Source organism: Galeopterus variegatus, unplaced genomic scaffold (genome assembly GCF_000696425.1).
Source record: "Galeopterus variegatus unplaced genomic scaffold, G_variegatus-3.0.2 Scaffold9318, whole genome shotgun sequence".
In the NCBI taxonomy this organism is placed as follows: domain Eukaryota; kingdom Metazoa; phylum Chordata; class Mammalia; order Dermoptera; family Cynocephalidae; genus Galeopterus; species Galeopterus variegatus.
Genome location: NW_007735429.1, coordinates 16,390 through 34,355, shown reverse-complemented (window position 1 = coordinate 34,355; position 17,966 = coordinate 16,390). Strand labels below are relative to the sequence as shown.

Sequence of the window (17,966 nt, the reverse complement as noted above, 5' to 3'; positions counted from 1 at the left end):
TGAAAAAGAAGGATATGGTCTTCTCAAGGAGAGAAATGGGCCAGTGATCCCCCCAGGCAGCCATCCTCGTCAGAGGACTTGGGGAGGGGAAAGGACCAAGGTAGGGTCCTCGGAACATACTCCAGATTTCTCCTCCACATCACAGCTCACACAGGAGAGCAGAGTGGGCCCAGCACATAGCATGTGCTCATGGGGAATGTTGAGCTTGGTGACTCTGGAACAGCTTCACACTTCATGATCACAGAGCCTGAGAATGGTATCAGAGCTGAAAGGGACCCGAGGCACCATCTAACCCCATCGCTCATTTTTAAAGAGGAGAAAACTGGGGCACACATTGCCACATTTGTATGTTCAGAGTCCTTCTCCTGCCCCAGGCAAATTTGAGTTCTAAGCAAGATCAGTGCAAAATGCTAGGAACTGAGATAGTGGGAGTGCCGGGGATCACCAGAACCTGTCAGCTACTAGTGGACCCAACCTAAGAATTAAGTTGGGTCCCAGGAAGAGTGCTCTCTGCCCTTCCTCCTTAAAGCCATTCTCCTGAGGCCACTACAGCCCACATCAGGGAGAGGCCAACTGACATGCATAACAAACAGCGAGAAGTTGAGAACCCAGCAGGCCTGAGACTCATGTCCCCTTCCCTGCAAGAGCTGATGTTGCAGATCTGCATCCTCTGCTTAGTGAGTCAAGTCTTGGGACAGGCGACTTCCACTCTCCACATTCCAGTTTCCCCATCTGTAAAATGGGAACAACTGGGTTTCTATGTACTTCTTCATGTTGTTGTGAGTGAAATGAGAAGAATTCTGGAAACTGGAAGCGTGGGACAAAAGTGTGGTAATATCATTTATAGGAGAAACGGTAACCACTGTCTATTCTTGCTGATGCTCATCAGGAATAACTGCATTCATGAACACAATCCACCCCAAATGGTAAGAAATCCAGCCACTGTTACTCCCAATACATGCCATAATTGGAGACAAATACGTGGCAGTGCAGCTGGTAGAGGACAGGAATATTTCTGATTCTGCTAGTCCAGATGAAGTGTGTGCCCTAAAACTCAAATAGCCAGCCCTCAGGGATGGCTCAGCTCAGCCATGACTTTAAAAATCTAGGAACTCAGGAAAATCTGTAGGCAAACAGGAGGCTTGATCCTTATTTCCCATGGACAGCCACTTACCTTTGGGATATCCGAATGATATATAGATGGGTCCCACACAATTAGGATTCCTTCATTGTACAAACTGTCCTTGAGGAAATGCTCATCTGTGGTGACCAACTGCAGGAAGAAAGAGACAAGCTGCCAAATGAACATTTACATAAACATTTGACTCGTGGCAATAAGTGACATCACAAGGTACCACCTGAGGAAGTAGAGCCCCCGTGGGGTTTCTAAGTTTTGGCGCAGCACTTCAGTGAGAAGAAATGTAGTGGGTTAGAAATCTTGATTCTCCTTTGATCTTAGGATAGGATTTTTAGGTAATGCATGAATGAGCCAAAAGGCTCTTGAGTAGGAGACAAAAGTCCACAGATAAGGTTGGCAAAAGCCATCTAATCAATTCTAATCACTGTTTAGGGATGAGATTGTGTACTTTGTTTTAGGTGGCTGGTTTGATTTCAGCTCGAATGGCCACTGACTTTAACCTACTGATTGTTCTTTAGATATGTTAAGGAAACTGCTTGAATGCTGTTTAAATATGCTAAAGAAATTGCTGTAGGAAGTATGTAAAAAAGAAAACGTTTGCTAAAGACAAGCTGTTTGTTGGTGAATTGACCTAACTTTTTACAAATTACATTCTGGAATGTCACATTGTTAATTTACTGCGGTTACTAGTTTTACAGTGCCTGTTTTTATGTCCTTTTTTGATGGTTGAATCAACTGATTTTTCTTGTGAAACTTCCTTGTCTTGTCAATAAAAAGAAAGGCTGATTTTGAATCAGGGCTGCTGCTTCCCTCATGGGCGGCAGTCCCTCCAGGCCTCATTGATGGTACTTTGAGTGAATTCTTTCTTTCTCTTTTTTCCATCTCGGTTATACAGAGGAAGGTGTAAGAAAGAAAGTAAAGATGCCAGCCTGAACTGTGTTGACCTGAAAGGACATTTACCACAATCCATCAACCACAGAGCAGAAAGGGTTCCACTCAGACTTTGAGATTATTGGGACAAAGGTACAGTGAAAATGGTACAGTATCCTGGTCCCTTGGAGTCACAGGAGTCAGGGGAGTAACGTTTTAAGTCAGAATCTCATGTAATTAAAATGATCTCTGGAAATGCCTTCAATCGCGTATACAGTTCAGCACACAATATGTACACATCATGATGAAGACCAACATACTACCTTTCATGAAGTCCAATAGCTTCTGCAGCACTTGAACGGATCCCTTTGTCTGTGGTTGGGCATCAGAGGAAGTATTTGGTTTGGAGAGAGGGGCCACAGTGTATGAAAAAATATACATCTTTAAACACAATAATCTCATCAGGCTGGTGAGATGCTCACATGTGACCTGCTGGGGGAACCAGCCCCAGCTCCTCTCCCCAAACACACTGGCTGCTGGGCTGGCTGCACTCAGGTAGTTAAACCCACCTGACTTAAATGCTTCAATGTGAGTGTGATTAAAACTCCTGTGGACAACCCTGCTGGAACAATTTTGCTAACTGTATTAAAAGCTTTTAAAAGAAAAAAAAAAAAGCATACTTATACTCTGACTCAATAATTCTATATTTGGGGATCTGTCCTAAGAAAGAATCCAAATATAGGGTGAAAAATTATGCATGGAAATATCAATTAAATTGTTTATCAAAATAAGAAAAGTATGGTAGCAGAAGGCAAAAAGACACTGGCCTTGGAGAAAGGAAGGTCCAAGATCAACTCTTAGTTTTGTCACTAACTTATCCTGTGACCATGAGCAAGTTGGGTAATCTCACTAGGCCTTCACTTTCATATGAAATGGGAATAACAGACTTGCTCTACTCTCTCAAACAGGAGCTGTTGTGAGGACCAAATGGGGAACAAGAGTGAATGAGAAAGACAGAAAAGTAGCCCCCAAGGCTTAGCAATGAAGGGAGCCAAAACTGATATATGAGAACAGCTTTCAGACCTTCATCTTAAAAAAAAAGCCAGTGGGAGATGACGTTGCCCAGGTGAAAACTGAGAGAAACAAATGGCAGAAATCAAAGTATGAATTGACTGAAAATGAAAGCAAGATTCACAGTAGTAATTCCTCCCACCTCGATCACCATCACCCAAGGTGAGACCTAATCGATGTCACTGCAGTATTTGAAAACGACTATAGCAAGGGAGATCATCTGTGTGCAAACAAAAGACAGCAGTTTGTCACGAGCCTCTAAGATCATTGAGCTATCGCATCCCCATACCTTCCCCTCAGATGTAGGAAGCCATGGAAGCCTCAAGAATATACTCTCATTTCCTCAGTACATTCTTGAGATTAGAAACATTGCTGGTGGGCCCACACCAGCCAGGGATTACACAGCTGTACAAAGGAGCCAGAGGTAAGACGCAGTCCCTGCCCTCCCATTCTTGAGATTAGAAACATTGCTGGTGGGCCCACACCAGCCAGGGATTACACAGCTGTACTAAGGAGCCAGAGAGGTAAGACGCAGTCCCTGCCCTCCAGGCAGTCACAGGCTAGTGGGAAAGGTGGATTTGTAAACAGTGACTAGACACATTGTGACAGTGTGACAATAGAAGCAGTGTGAGGATGGCCATGGCGTGAGTGAGTGTGAAGGGACAAACAAGAACACGCCAAGCCAGGAGAGCGTGAGGGAGAGAGGATGTCCCAGACAGAGGGGACACGTGCAAACCCCTGGGTGTGAGAGGAGGGAAGAGACTGCTAAGTGTCCTCCAGTATCCTTTCTCTCTTTCTTCCTGGATAACAAACACCTCTGATTTTGACCTCGGCACATGGCTACCTAAAATAGACTTTCTGAAACAAAAATTTCACAGCCTCTTTTGCAGCTAACTATGACTGTGTGACTAATTCTGGTCAATGGTGTGTAAGCAAATGTGACTTCCAGAAAGTGTCCTTAGGGGCAGGGTTATGCTCTTCTTTGGTGCTCGCTCTTTCCTGCTGGCTGAAATGTGGATGTGATGCCTGGAACTTCATCTTGGACCAGGAAGTGGAAGTCACACACTGAGAATGGCAAACCACAAGTAGGAGAAACCTGGAACACTGTACCAACTCCAGAATGCCTATCTCTGAACTTCCTTTACAACAGAAAGAAATATATTTTTGTGTTGTTAAGCCAGTGGGGAGGGATGGGTAGAGTGTTCCTGTCATTTGCAAGCCTAATTTTGACAAGTACAGTAAGTGCCCTATTTGAAAATGCAAGTTGTTCAATATGGCTAAGATACAAGGAAAGAGCTTAAAGGATCAGAAAAATGTAGGCAGGGGCCATGCAGGGAGCTGTTTCTTCAGTAAGTTACAGGGATCAGTGAAGGCTTTTAAGTGAGGAGGCTGTAAAAAGACTGAAGTTCTGGACGAGTGTTTTTAGAGAAAAGGAGACCAGACAGAAGCTCTCATTGTAGCCTAAGTAAGAAATGATGGGGGAGTGGAGACAGAGTTACAGCTGTCAGTTGTAAACCTGCAGTCTAACTGAATGTTGAAAGTGAAGGAAAAGGTGCTTAAAAGTGACTTCTGGACCTCAGGCCACTTGCTGCTTTAATAACATGGGAAAAGGAGCAACTACTATGTGGCTGTGGGAGTGGAGTGGGTGGGGATTTGAAGCTCAAGGACAAGACATAGGAAGCAGGGATGGAAACTATATCTTCTAACTTTAACCACATCCTCTTTCCATTGGGCCCATTGTAACTTATAGCCCAAAAGCAGAGCAGGCTTCCTGGTAGACAGGGCTTTTTGAGACGGACTTGATTGAACTGGTGACAGGGAGTCTCCAGAAACAGGACCTTCCTTCCACTGTTCTACACATGTCTTCAAAGGCTGACTTCTGCACCTGCCCTCCCTCTCGCCACCCCCCAGAAACAGCTGGCATATTGAAAGCAATAAGTCTTTTCTTTAGCTATGCTTCGCCATCCTCAGAAATCTCAAGAGACGCACAAAGCTTTCTCCTTTACAATAAATGATAACAGATGCCATTTAGTGATGTTTACTACATGCTAGATATTTTCATATATTATCTCAGTTCATCTTCACAACAGCCCTAGGAGGTAACTATTAATATGTCCATTTTATAAATAAGGAAATAGTCAAGCTAAGTAACTTGCCCAAGTTCCATAGCCAGTAAGTAGGTAAGTCTGCATTTGTGCTTTATGTCTGGCTCCAGAGGCCATACTTCTAACATACATGCTACACTGCCTCACACAAAGAGGGAAGGGTGGGGTACCCACAACTCTGGGGAGGAGATGTCAAAGCATTTCCTGGGGAGGATGGAAGTGTCATGAGAATTTGCTTCTTGGCTGAAGATCCTTGAGGGACTGAATCCAAACCTGTTGTTTTCCAGATGGGTAAACTGAGGCTCAGAGAGAAAAGAGACTTTTCTGAGGCTGCAAGGTGAGTTTCAGGCAGACCCCAGAGGTGGCTCCTAACAGAGTGTTCTTTGTGCTCCAGCAGGGCTACACTCATAAACCCACCAGATAGTCCTCCTGTACAAAATGAGAAAATGGTCATTCACTGGAACTACTGGAGATGAATGAAAAAGCAATCCATGAACACGAAACTGGGAAGAAGTGAGGATACTTTTATCCAGAGAGGAGAAAAAGAAAGTGGCAGGGGCTGCGATCTGGAGGAGGGAAAGGGGAGAATCTAGCAAACAGTCCCTCCCCCAGTCTTAAATGGACATGGCTCTGAATTTATCCACATTAATTCCCTTTACGTTGGGTTCAAAGATTTCCTCAAAAACAAAAACAAACAAACAAAAAACTGCTTCAAAACGGTGCAGGGAATTGGCAGCATAAGTTCCGGCCCTGCCCTGGGTCTAATTCGCTCTGTGATCTTACCCCACTTTCTGTCTCCTGGCCTCAGGTGCCTTACTACCCTGTAATGTAGGACACTGCCACCCTGTAAGGCCTGGGGACCAGCCATGCCTGCAAGAACAAAGCTCTTCTCAAATGCCCCTGTACTTACCTGCACAGGGAATGTGACCCAGGTTTGGGGATCCTGGCAGGGTAAGGGGGGAGGCTCATGATGAGGAGAATAAGTCATTGCTATAGCAACAGAGCCCTGGGGGAGCATCTGCCAGGAAAAGGCTACACCAGGGACATGGAGCACTGCTATTTTAGAAACTCTGTTTAAAGTAACATTTCCAGCTAAAAAAAAAAAAAAAAAAAAACCTAATGCAGAAAGTTAGAATATACAAGAATAGAATACACCCATACACACACATACACACAAAGGTACTTCAAAAATTTCATGGGAAGATTTGTATTACCTTTCAATTCTATTTTTCCACAAACTTTTTCATGTACCATCACATAAAATTAAAAATAATAACCATCCATAGCTGCATTCTACAGATATTACCATAGTGAGTATTTTGATCTTTTTTCTTCCCAAATCTTTTTTCCCCTCTGTTATGGACTGAATGCTCCCAGATTTGTATGTTGAAGCCCTAATCCCCAAAGTGACTATCTTTGGAGATGTATAGGGGTGGGGCCCTAATCTGATAGGGCTGCTGTCCTTAAAAGAACAGGAAGAGACACCAGAGCTTTCTCGTTCCCCATATGCACAGAGGAAACGCCACGTGAGGACATAGCAAGAAGGCAGCCATCTACAAGCCAGGAAGCAAGCCCTCACTCGAAACCAACTTTGACAACACCCTGATTTTAGACTTCTGGCCTCCAGACAGTGAGAAAATAAATTTTGTTGTTTAAGCCATCCAGTCTGTGCCATCTTTTATGTCTCCCTAAATGACTAATATACCCTCCGTGTGTGTGTGTGTAGATGTAGATATAAAAATATCTTAACTATAGAGTCTAGACTTAATGATGTTGTTAAACTTACACAACCATCCACATCCATGGCAAATATTCAAAGATGGGGTCTAAATGCTTGCAGTTTTCAAAGTTAAACAAAGACATGTAGTTAAACTGTGGCTGCAAAGAGTGCTTCACACAACTATAGTTCTCTGGAATTTAGGAAGTACTTCTACATGTATTAACTCACTTTATCCCTGCAAATGCTCCCATGAAATAGACCATGTTATTATTCTCTTTCTATAGATGAGCAAACTGGGAAGAGGAGAAGGGATTGCTCAGGGCCACAAAACTAAGAAGTGGTAAGGCAGGAATAGGTTTCCTGCATCCTGACCTAGCAGTCTTTCCTTTGCACATACAAATAAAAATTGTGTGCATGTGTTTTAATAAACCTTTGATCTTCTAGTATTTATCAAGTGATAATAATACCTTCATAGACACATACTGTATATAAAGTTCATTGAACATGTCTTCTCATTTACTCCTCATGATATCTCTAAGCTCCAAACAATGGATGAAAAAGAAGCTCTAAAAGGTTGGGAAACTTGCCCAAGACCACACAACTGGGAAGGCATAGAGCTGGAGTGCAAACCTTGGTCTTTCTGGTATTTTTCCACTATACTGTCTGATCTTGGTCTGTCTGATCTTTTTCCAGTATAGGCAAGCTTAATCCAACAATGTTGAGTGATAATAGAACACTGTGTATTCTGACTGCAAGATTAGTTGTAAAGCTAGCCAATGCTATTGAAAGATAAACAAAGGGGTAGTTGGGGTCTTGAGTAGATATAAAAATTGATATAGAGGCCCTAGGCCATAAGGAAAGGCCTGATCATTGTAAGCTGAAACTGAACAGGAGGTGCTTTAACAAGAAGAAGGGCACCCAAGATTGGAACACACCACAAACCCCAAATCAGAGGGGCCTATAATTCTACCTGGTATCACAGGAAGTCACCAAAACAGTCATAAAGATTTAGAGAAAGCAATTGTTGGAAAGTACTTGGAAAAAAAAAGCCCAAGCAAAGGGGATTAAACTTACCCACAAAGGAGAACTTTGCAGCTATAACAAAGAATGAGAAAAAAAATCTCTGTGAACTGATATGGAGTCATTTCCAGAAGATAGTGTTAAAAGGCAGAGTGTAAAAGAGCACATACGAGGGTACTTCTAAAAGTTCATGAGAAAAAAATCTCCTTATCTTTTAATTCTATTTCTCCACAAACTTTTGAAGTACTCTTTATAGCATGCTACATTTCAGAGGTGGGAGGGACGGAGGAAGGAAGGGAGGGAGAAATGAATGCTAGGGGAGGCTCTTGCTGATAGCAGAATTCTGAGTGCCAACCGGATAATGTGGATGAGGGAGAGCATCATTTTGCAACCATCATAATAAAAATTGATTCGGGCAAAAGCAATCAAGGAATGCTAAACAAAGGAGGAAATTCTGATGAAGAGCAGAATATTGACATGGTATTAAAGTGTTCAACCACAGACTGCAAGAGAAAAATTGTCAATATACAGTGGAGAAATCAGACATGTTTTTCAGGTGATCAAAACTAAAATCAGCAATAAAGGGTAGGTGACATCGTCTGCCTGTTGATGTGATGCTCTAGGACACAGTGTCATTTATGTAGTTTTCTGGCTATTAATGCATAAACTGAATCTAATATTGAGAAAGTATCAGACAAGCCCCAAATAAGGAAAATTCTATTTTTTTTAAAAAAAGAGAACTGTATTCTACAAAAATGTCAGCGTCTAATAAGACAAAAGAAGGCTACAGAAATATTCCAGATTAAAGGAAACGAAAGAGACAGAAGAACTACATGCAATACCTGATCCTGAACTGGACTTTGTACTGGAAGGGAAAAAGATGCCATAAAAGATATTATTAGGTCAATTAACAAAACTGGAATGCAGACAGATTAAAGTAAGTTATCAATGTAATGTAAATGTATGAAGCTAATAATTATACTTTGGTTTCATAAGACAATATTCTTGTCTTAGGAAATACACACTATTTAGGGATTAATATCTAGGATGTATATACTTACTCTCAAATGAAAAAATATTATGAAAAAGAAGATGATATAACAAATGAAGTAAAATGTTAATAAGAAGTGAGTGTGGATTAAGAGCATATAAGCACTCTGTATTATTCATATTCTTGCAACTTCTCTGGAAGCTTTGAAGTATTTCCAAATAAAAAGTTTTTAAAAAAAGAAAGAAAGAAAGAAAGAAATTAGAGGAAGTGTAGAGAGAATGTAGTGAGTGAAGGTTGTCTAGATTATACTTCATTCAACAAAGATGAGGGTACTTCAAAAAGCTCACGGAAAAATTTGTATTATATTTTAATCCTATTTTCCATGAACTTCTTGAAATATCCTCATATTTGTTGCATACCTACTATGTAATAAGCATTATTCTAGGGACTTGGATATATCAGTGAACAAAACAGACAAAAATACATGCCCACACAGACCTTATTTTATAATGGGAGAGCTAGGCAAAAAGTGAGATGGATAAATAAGAACAAAAGAAGGGCCCTGGACCAGCTGTCAGGAGTTCTTTATCCTACGCAGGCTCTGCCTCTACCCTCTATGCAATTGGTACAGGTCACCTTCTCTCCTCAGGCCTCAGTTCTCTCATTCGTAAAGTGAAATGATCAGATAAGACCCTGGGCTCTGCAAGGGCAGGGAACATGTCTGTTTTTGTCTTACTGTTGTTATTGGCTGCTGAATCCCAGCTCCTCCCAAAATCTGGAGCAGAGCAAGTGACCAGTAAGAATTTCTGGAATGAATGAATGGCTAGTCCTTTACAGCTCTGTGATTTCCAACACCATTTGAATCACCTCAAAGGAAAAGATATCACTATGGATTCTACAGATATTAAAAGGAAAATGAGGGAATATTATAAGCAACTTATGCCAATAAACTCAATAACTTAGAAGAAATGGGCAAATTCCTTGAAGACACAAACTACCAAAGCTCAGTCAAGAAGAAATAAATAACGTGAATAGCCCTATTTCTATCAAAGAAATTGAATTTATAGCTAAAAATCTTCACACGCACAAAATTCTAGGTCCAGATCCCTTTACTGCTGAATTCTATCAAACATTTAAGAAAGAAAGAAATACCAATTCCACACAAACTCTTCCAGAAAACTGGAGAAGGGAACTACTCCCAGTTCACCTCACAAGTCCATTACCCTGATACTGAACACCAAAGACATTAGAAGAAAGGAAAACTGCAAATCTCTATTTTGTGAGCACAGATACAAAAACTTCTAGTAAATCACCTCAAAGTACAGACATTTCAAGGTTGGGTGAGATCCTGATGTAAACACTGGTTATAAGTGATGGCTGAACTGAAATGCAATGTGGGGTCAGGTGAGAGGTTATTTCAAAGATAGCTCGTTTCTAAACTACAGGCTTTGATTTTACTCTTCTAGGATTCAGCAGTGCCCTCATAGAAAAAAGCTCACGCCAAAAACTGCTTTTCCCTTGTCCAGATTTACAGGTCAGGGGATACCTGCCCTACACTGGAGTGTACCCTGCTTTCAATGCACTTTTACCACATTTTTGGGAGGAGTTTGGTGGAAAGGTCTTTTCTCCTCAACTAAACTAAAGCCCTTGTGGGGAGAGGGACACTGCATTCCCCTGCTCTTCTCCCATTCCAGGCAGGGATTTTGTGGGAGCTTGTTTGCTTGACTGGATGGAATCTGGGCAGCTGGCAGCACACACATGGGTGGACTGCACAAGGAAAAGGGACCAATAGCAGCTCTGACGTGTTAAAAACGATTACAACCCAGAGCTTTGGAATAAGAAAGCAAGCTGAGTCCAATATCAAGTCACAGCCCTTCTCTGATTCTGAAAAATATCAGTGACTTAGAATGTGTGTGCTGGTCAAAATCAAGAAGTCCCAGATATGCATCACATTTAGATTTTAGCTCCCAAATCATGATACTAAAATACTGTATTGAAGGGGCCCCATCAGAATCACCCAGCTTACCAGAGCTGTTTTTAGATCTGTTAATGGAAACCCCCTTCCCTCCACACCAGCCTGCCTGTGCCAACACCTATCCAGACACCTGCTGTTCAGTACCTTGAGAAGAAAAATTGGAGCTTAAAGACAGCTTTGGAGATTTAAAGAGCTGGTGGCAAACAGAGCTAGATCCAAATCCCACCTATGTCACATACTTTCTGGCTACTCTGAGCAACTCTCTGAGCCTAAGTGTCCTCAGGTGAAATGGTGTTCGGTGATCACACCTCACAGGGCAGCTTTGGAGATTTAAAGAGCTGGTGGCAAACAGAGCTAGATCCAAATCCCACCTATGTCACGTACTTTCTGGCTACTCTGAGCAACTCTCTGAGCCTAAGTGTCCTCAGGTGAAATGGTGTTCGGTGATCACACCTCACAGGGTTGTCATAAGGATCAAATGAGATGACATGTGAGGCCCTTAGTTCAGTAGACAGTACCAGCTATTTCAGAATAAGCTCCATGAAGTAATCTGGGAATGTCCTGGTTGAAGTCCAATCAACATGCCCTGTCCGTAGGCACAGGAGGTAGGTTTTTTCTCCCTGGCTAGAACTAAAATTTCTAAGGAAGCCACAGAGTCTTCTTGTCCCATTGTCTCCTCTCTCAGGCCCACTGAGTACAGCAGGTGTCCAGCTGAGTCTTACAGAAACCTTCTCACACTTATAGTCAAAAGTGGATTTGTTTAATGACCCACTTTTAACTGTATTGTTCTCCTGTTGAATCTCATCACAACACCTGGCACAGAAGCATACGTGCCTGAATAGGTCTGCTAAGCTGAAATCTCAAGCTGCTCTCTATAAAAAACCATCTTCTCTGTAAAAAAAAGTATCTTTTGTTTTCTGTGGCTTTGTCACAGCCCAGATGCACAAGAGGCTGTCCTGTGCCGTGTGAGGGAGAGGAGCTGAACAAACACAAGCCCGGCTACCCTCAGAAGAGAGTCGGTGTCAGGAGGACCCACCTGTCTGGAAAGAGAATGAGCTACTCAAAGGCAGAATTCTAGCAAGAGATGTTGCTAGAATTGAGTCTTGTGAGAATTCCCCTTTCAAGTCAGACTTCTTGGAAGAACTGTTGACATCTGTCTGCCCCTTCACTCCTCCCACTCACTGCTCAAAACACTCCAGTCGCCTTCTGGCTTCATCGCCCCCCAAACAGTTTTTGTCACCAGTGGCCTCCATTTTGCTAGAGAGCAGATGCATTTCAGTCTTCACCTAAACTGGCCCTCAGCAGCATGTGACACTGCTAACCACTCTCTCCTTCTCTGTTTTTGTTACCCAAAGCCCCTGGATAGGACTTCTCTCTCTACCCTCTCCCTCTAGTGCTCTCATTCGGTCCCATTGTTTCATTCCCACACCAATACAGACAATTCACAAATTCTCATCTCTAGCTCAGACCTTTCCACTAACTCTAGCCATATTCGTACAAATACCTACTTGACATCTCTTCATTGATATCTAAAAGGCAGCTCAGACCAACCATATCTAGAACCATATTTTTTATCTCTACTCTCCTCTCTGAGCCTAGCCCTAACCACCCAAAACATCTTCAGGTACTCCCAATCTCAATGACTTCTGACTGGTCAGTTACACAAGCCAAAAACCAAGCTGTGCCTTTGACCCCTCTTCTTTCACTTCTCACATCCCATCCAACACTAAAGCCTGTGACTGCACATCCCATGTAACTCTTCAATCCATTCTTTTCTCACATTCACCTTCACTCCTACTGCAAGACCCTCTGAACTGTGTCTCTCCATCTACTGCAGCCTCCCTGATCAGATGGAAGCCAAGGATATCTACAAAATGCAAATCTGATCATGCTATGAAGAAAACTTAGCACAGCACCAAAGCTTGACTCCTCTTACCTTCAGCCTCATCTCTCACCATACACCCCCACATTCACCCACCTCTTCCTAAGTCCTTATACTCCCCTGCTCTCTTCCACACAAGACCTTACCTACGCTGTTGCCTCTTCTTGAAAAGCTCTTATCCTACCCTTGTCATTGTCTACTCCTACTTCTCCTACACAGCTAATTATCACTTCCTCATGGAAGCCTTTCTAACCTTCCTGAATAGCTCACATCTCCCTTTTATGGCCTCTTCTAGCACCTTGACCCTTTTTCTGGAGTTGTCTGCTGCAGCTTTATATTTCTTTCTATGACTATTTGACTGTATCCATAAGTAACATGAGAATAGAAGTGAGTCTGCTTTGCTCGACATTCTTTCAGTGCCAGCTCAGTATCTNCTGCAGCCTCCCTGATCAGATGGAAGCCAAGGATATCTACAAAATGCAAATCTGATCATGCTATGAAGAAAACTTAGCACAGCACCAAAGCTTGACTCCTCTTACCTTCAGCCTCATCTCTCACCATACACCCCCACATTCACCCACCTCTTCCTAAGTCCTTATACTCCCCTGCTCTCTTCCACACAAGACCTTACCTACGCTGTTGCCTCTTCTTGAAAAGCTCTTATCCTACCCTTGTCATTGTCTACTCCTACTTCTCCTACACAACTAATTATCACTTCCTCATGGAAGCCTTTCTAACCTTCCTGAATAGCTCACATCTCCCTTTTATGGCCTCTTCTAGCACCTTGACCCTTTTTCTGGAGTTATCTGCTGCAGCGTTATATTTCTTTCTATGACTATTTGACTGTATCCATAAGTAACATGAGAATAGAAGTGAGTCTGCTTTGCTCGACATTCTTTCAGTGCCAGCTCAGTATCTGCACAAATAAACAGTAAGAAGACTACATAACATTTTATTGATATATGTGACAGGTACTGTTCTAAGTGCTGTCCATAGATTTTCCTCATTTATACCTCACAGCAACCCTGTAAGGAAAATAATATTGTCCTTAGAGGCGTAAGTAACTTGGGCATGATCATTTAGTTAGTAAGAGACAGAACTGGGTTCTAACCCCAGGCAGGCTAAATGCTGAGTCTGTGAACTGACTGCTACAGCCCACTCAATACTGTGCATATTTGTTGAAAGAATGAATTAATTAAGGATAAATAATATCTCTTTTGAATATTTAGGTACCATCTCACACAGAGGTAGAGGTTAGGTGTTAGTGCTCCCTAAAATGCTCTCCAGCTCCAAGATTTCTGTAACCAGGGCATGAGAAGGGAAATGGGCAACGCTGGTCCTAACTCCTCTGTCTGAATTTCCAGACTTGCCAGAAGCTGAGTAGCCATGAAGGTCCAGCCTCATCTTCCTCTATAGGGCAATGTGAATCCTTCCACACCACCACTTCCAACCTACCCAGGGCTGTTTGAATGTTTCCCTCATTTCCTATGCAGCTCCATCCTGCCAATTCTACTTTCTGGAATGCTTCCTTATTGCTTTTTCTCCAAATCCTGCCCATCTTTCACAGTTTAGCTCAAGTGCCACTTGCTCCAAAAAGTATCTTGCTAATTAATTCATTTCTATCAACTTTCCCTCTTCTAGTAAAAATAAAAGTAATGTAAAAAACCCAAAATAGAAGGTGGAACAACAGACAGGCATGGGCAGCACCTAGAAGCTACTGGAGGATGCTGCAATGATAGAAAGTGACTCTAAAAAAAAAATTATTAGAGGAAGAGCAAGGAACAAGATGGTCGTCACCTGTAATGAAAGTTTCTCAATCGCTATCCCATCATAAAAAAATACTTATGGCTGGGGGCCTAAATTGGAAAGTAAGCTATGAAAGAAGCAGCTTTTGCCCAGCTGGAAGCCAGGAAGTGAAGAGAGAAAAACAGAAGTGGAGCCCTGCCAGAGGAGAGGAAGAATGCACATTCTACTAGGACATGCTGCAAGGGCATTTCTGATCACTTCAAGGATTCACTCCGTGCCCAGGAGTCCCAGGAATGTATATAGAGACTGTCATAAAAATACCCAAGGCTCATACGTTTACTCAGGAAAAGGCAAATATTGGTGGATCTAAGTGAGGTGAGTAAGTTTGCAGCCCTATCATACAATTTTTGATATATGTGTAGTCCAGTTCTTCCCACTAATTAGATCTATTAAAAGAACTTTGTGGCAAGAATATTTCTCAAGTTTCAGCTGCTATTGCGAAATCACCATGTGTTATCTGGAAACACTTCAGGAAACTGTCTAGGGTAAGTCATGCTGACATAATCATATGGTGATGAAGTCTTATGATAGTTGTATAACATTTTATAGCTCATAAAGTGCTCTCACATGTATTATTTTATTTATTTATCACATTCCTGACACTTCCCTGGATGTTCTCTGCCCTGTTGTCCCTCCAGCAATACTCCAGATGTGATCTTGCAGCTACAGAGATCTCAGAATTCTGCTCTCCTAGGCACTAGACACCTACATTAGTGCAGACTAATACCACAGGGGTTTTTATGAACACATCACCAGGTTAGGTCATGGAATCACTGTCATTTCCTTATCCAAGGAGGAAATTTGGACTCAAGAAGGTCAAGGAGGGACTTGATTAAACTAGCAGCTATGATGTGCTCCTCATAAATACATTCCATGTTAGAGCCCACATTGTGGTACTTTTCTCACTCCATATATGCACAGAAGAAATTTTACCTGAGAGTTCATCAGGCGAATGGTAGTTTTTGTGCCCACATCTTGTTGGAAGTTGGCCGTGGGAGCCCCATTAAACCTCAGGACAGCATCATGATCATCTATAAAACACAAGAAAACAGAAAAGAGGTGATAAGCACTGGAAATGTGCAAAAAGAAAGGATGGCAGGAGGAAGAGAAAGCAGGACGTAGGGGAGGAGGCAAGAAAATAATGTTTCCCAATCTTTATCCTATTGCGATACACAGGGGAAATTATAATACCTGTACGGTGCTCAGGTAAAGCTCATAGACAGAGAAGACCACTTGTCTGCTGGCCACGGCAAAGGTCAAAGGGGTCCATAACATGGCATTCCTGAAACCCATCCAATGACACCAGTATGCTTGAGCACAGCGGAAAAGTGAACAGGGCTAGTATACTACTTAGAGTGAATTCAGTACTCCAGTTATCAAAGGGGCAAACCAAATACTCTCTTTGTATCACCAGTAGATCATATTTCTGTCTCTGTCATAAAAATGAAGATACCACATGTGCTCAGTCTATCCCACAAGTGCAGAGAACTCCATTGCACTTTGAAAAGCGTGAAATACTCGGCAAGCAGAAGAGATTGACCATGGCATCCAAGGCAACTCCTAAATGTCCCATTTAGGAACCTGAGGCCCAGGGATAGGTCACAAACCTGGTGTAGCAGAAACCAGACAGGAGGTCACAGGGGTAATGGGACAGGAGGTCACAGGGCTAAATTAAACTTCATGTTTTCTATTTTTTTTTTTTTTTAAGTAAGCACTTGTCAAAACATATACTACATCCAGTCAAGATCAAACAGACTATCTCAAAGAAACCTAATTACTTCCTGGGCTCTAGCTCTCTGTTCTGACAGCTATTTAAGCAGAGTTTGGAAGACTTGGAGAAGTTTCCCTATATAGCACTGGCCAATCTGGTGGGGGAGGGAGCTGATGACTTTAAAGAACCATCCAACCCTGAGCCTATGTGAGTCCATGAAAGCTCATCCCTACCTTACTTGATCAAGCAAGTCTGGGGTTCACCACTGAAATGTGCACCAGATTTGGGGGTCAGTTTTGGGGGTCTCGGTCATTTCATCTCCTTCCATGTGGGTTTGTTGTGGGTCATTCTTTATCCACACAAATAGGATTTGAGGGAAAGGGCAGGTATTTGGCTCACTACAAGACAATGTGGAAAGAGGACGCCCACAGAATTAAAAGATGAAAGCTTCCCTCTTTATTGCAATTCCAATATATATAGTAAAACCTCAGGAGTCCAGACACCTTATTCATAAAAACTGCATAACCCTATCCTTGGTCCTAGGACAAAATTTCATGGAAATGGTTTGAAAGTTACATGAGATGAGAATAGTCCAAACTTTTATTAGCTTACAGGGCAGGTACTCTGAACTGCAAAAGGGCAGGAGGCACACAATTCAGAACTGCAACAAGTTTTGTCAGAATTATCACTGGTTTCAAAAGTGATCGGTAGTAACCAGTAATGGAGATGCAGATCCATCAGAAACTTCACTTAGCCAATTTTCTCACTTCACAGATGAAGAAATTATTGGTGACAATCCCAGGAGAAAAGAGATAGCAAGCTCAAATGGAGTAATTAAGAGTTTCATAAAGGACTAAAGTTGAGGGTAGAGTTTAAGGAAATCAATGCAGAACAGGCTAATACCCTAGGGTTGGCTTCTGTGGGAAGCCATCACTACCTCCAGGCCTACTGTGGCACAAGGAGAGACCCTGAGAGGAACACGGCTACTGCTCATGTCCAGCCTGCAAGCACAGGGCTGAGGGAATCGATACACCAACCTCTCTCTCCTCCTTCCCTCGAATCTTGTAGGCCTGAAGGGAAAAGGGACAGAGCAGGACCCAGAGACTGAGGTGCTGAGAACTTCAGTCAAGGGAAAGACCCAGCCTGAGGCTGCTTGTAAGGGGACACTCTGGGAGAATAGGTGCCTGACCTCACTCTCCTTCTTCTCAGCTCCATGCCAGTGCTCCTCCTGATGAGTCCCACATAAAAGCCAGAGGGCAAGGAATACCAGTGGACACATTACTCGATCAAGCAAGTCCAAAATTTCAACTTCTCAGGGAACAGAGCCAGATGGAAAAAGGTAGAGGATGAATTTGGTGGGGCAGATGGAGAACACCCAGCACAGAAGGCTTAGGATAAGTCCTTGATGTTGACCATGAAAAAGGAGAATCGTTTTGTTCAACCAACAAATTCTGATTGAGCATCTACTCTGTACCAGGCACAGTTCTAGGCACTGGAGACGATGGTTGTGAGGAAGAAAAACAAGGTCGTTGCCCTCAGAGAGCTTACATTCTACTGCACAGAGTAAGATGACATAGAAGCACAATCTATATATAAGATAATTACAGATTGTGATTAGTACCATGACAGAAATAAGCTGAGTTGTGTCACAGAGACACTAAGGGAATCTCCTTTCGA

At 42.5% G+C, this 17,966-nt stretch overlaps 1 protein-coding gene across 2 annotated transcripts in view; it reads right to left on the bottom strand.

The window, feature by feature from the left end:
• The window catches only part of ST6GAL1 (ST6 beta-galactosamide alpha-2,6-sialyltranferase 1), a 35,753-nt gene that overhangs the window by 5,696 nt on the left and 12,091 nt on the right, over window positions 1-17,966 (bottom strand). For both annotated transcript variants that reach the window (XM_008593550.1, XM_008593551.1), the window contains 2 exons: window positions 15,512-15,609; window positions 1,175-1,273 (listed from right to left, as the gene is read on the bottom strand). In XM_008593550.1, coding sequence (XP_008591772.1) covers window positions 1,175-1,273; window positions 15,512-15,609 — 197 coding nt within the window. The remainder of the gene's footprint in view (window positions 1-1,174; window positions 1,274-15,511; window positions 15,610-17,966) is intronic.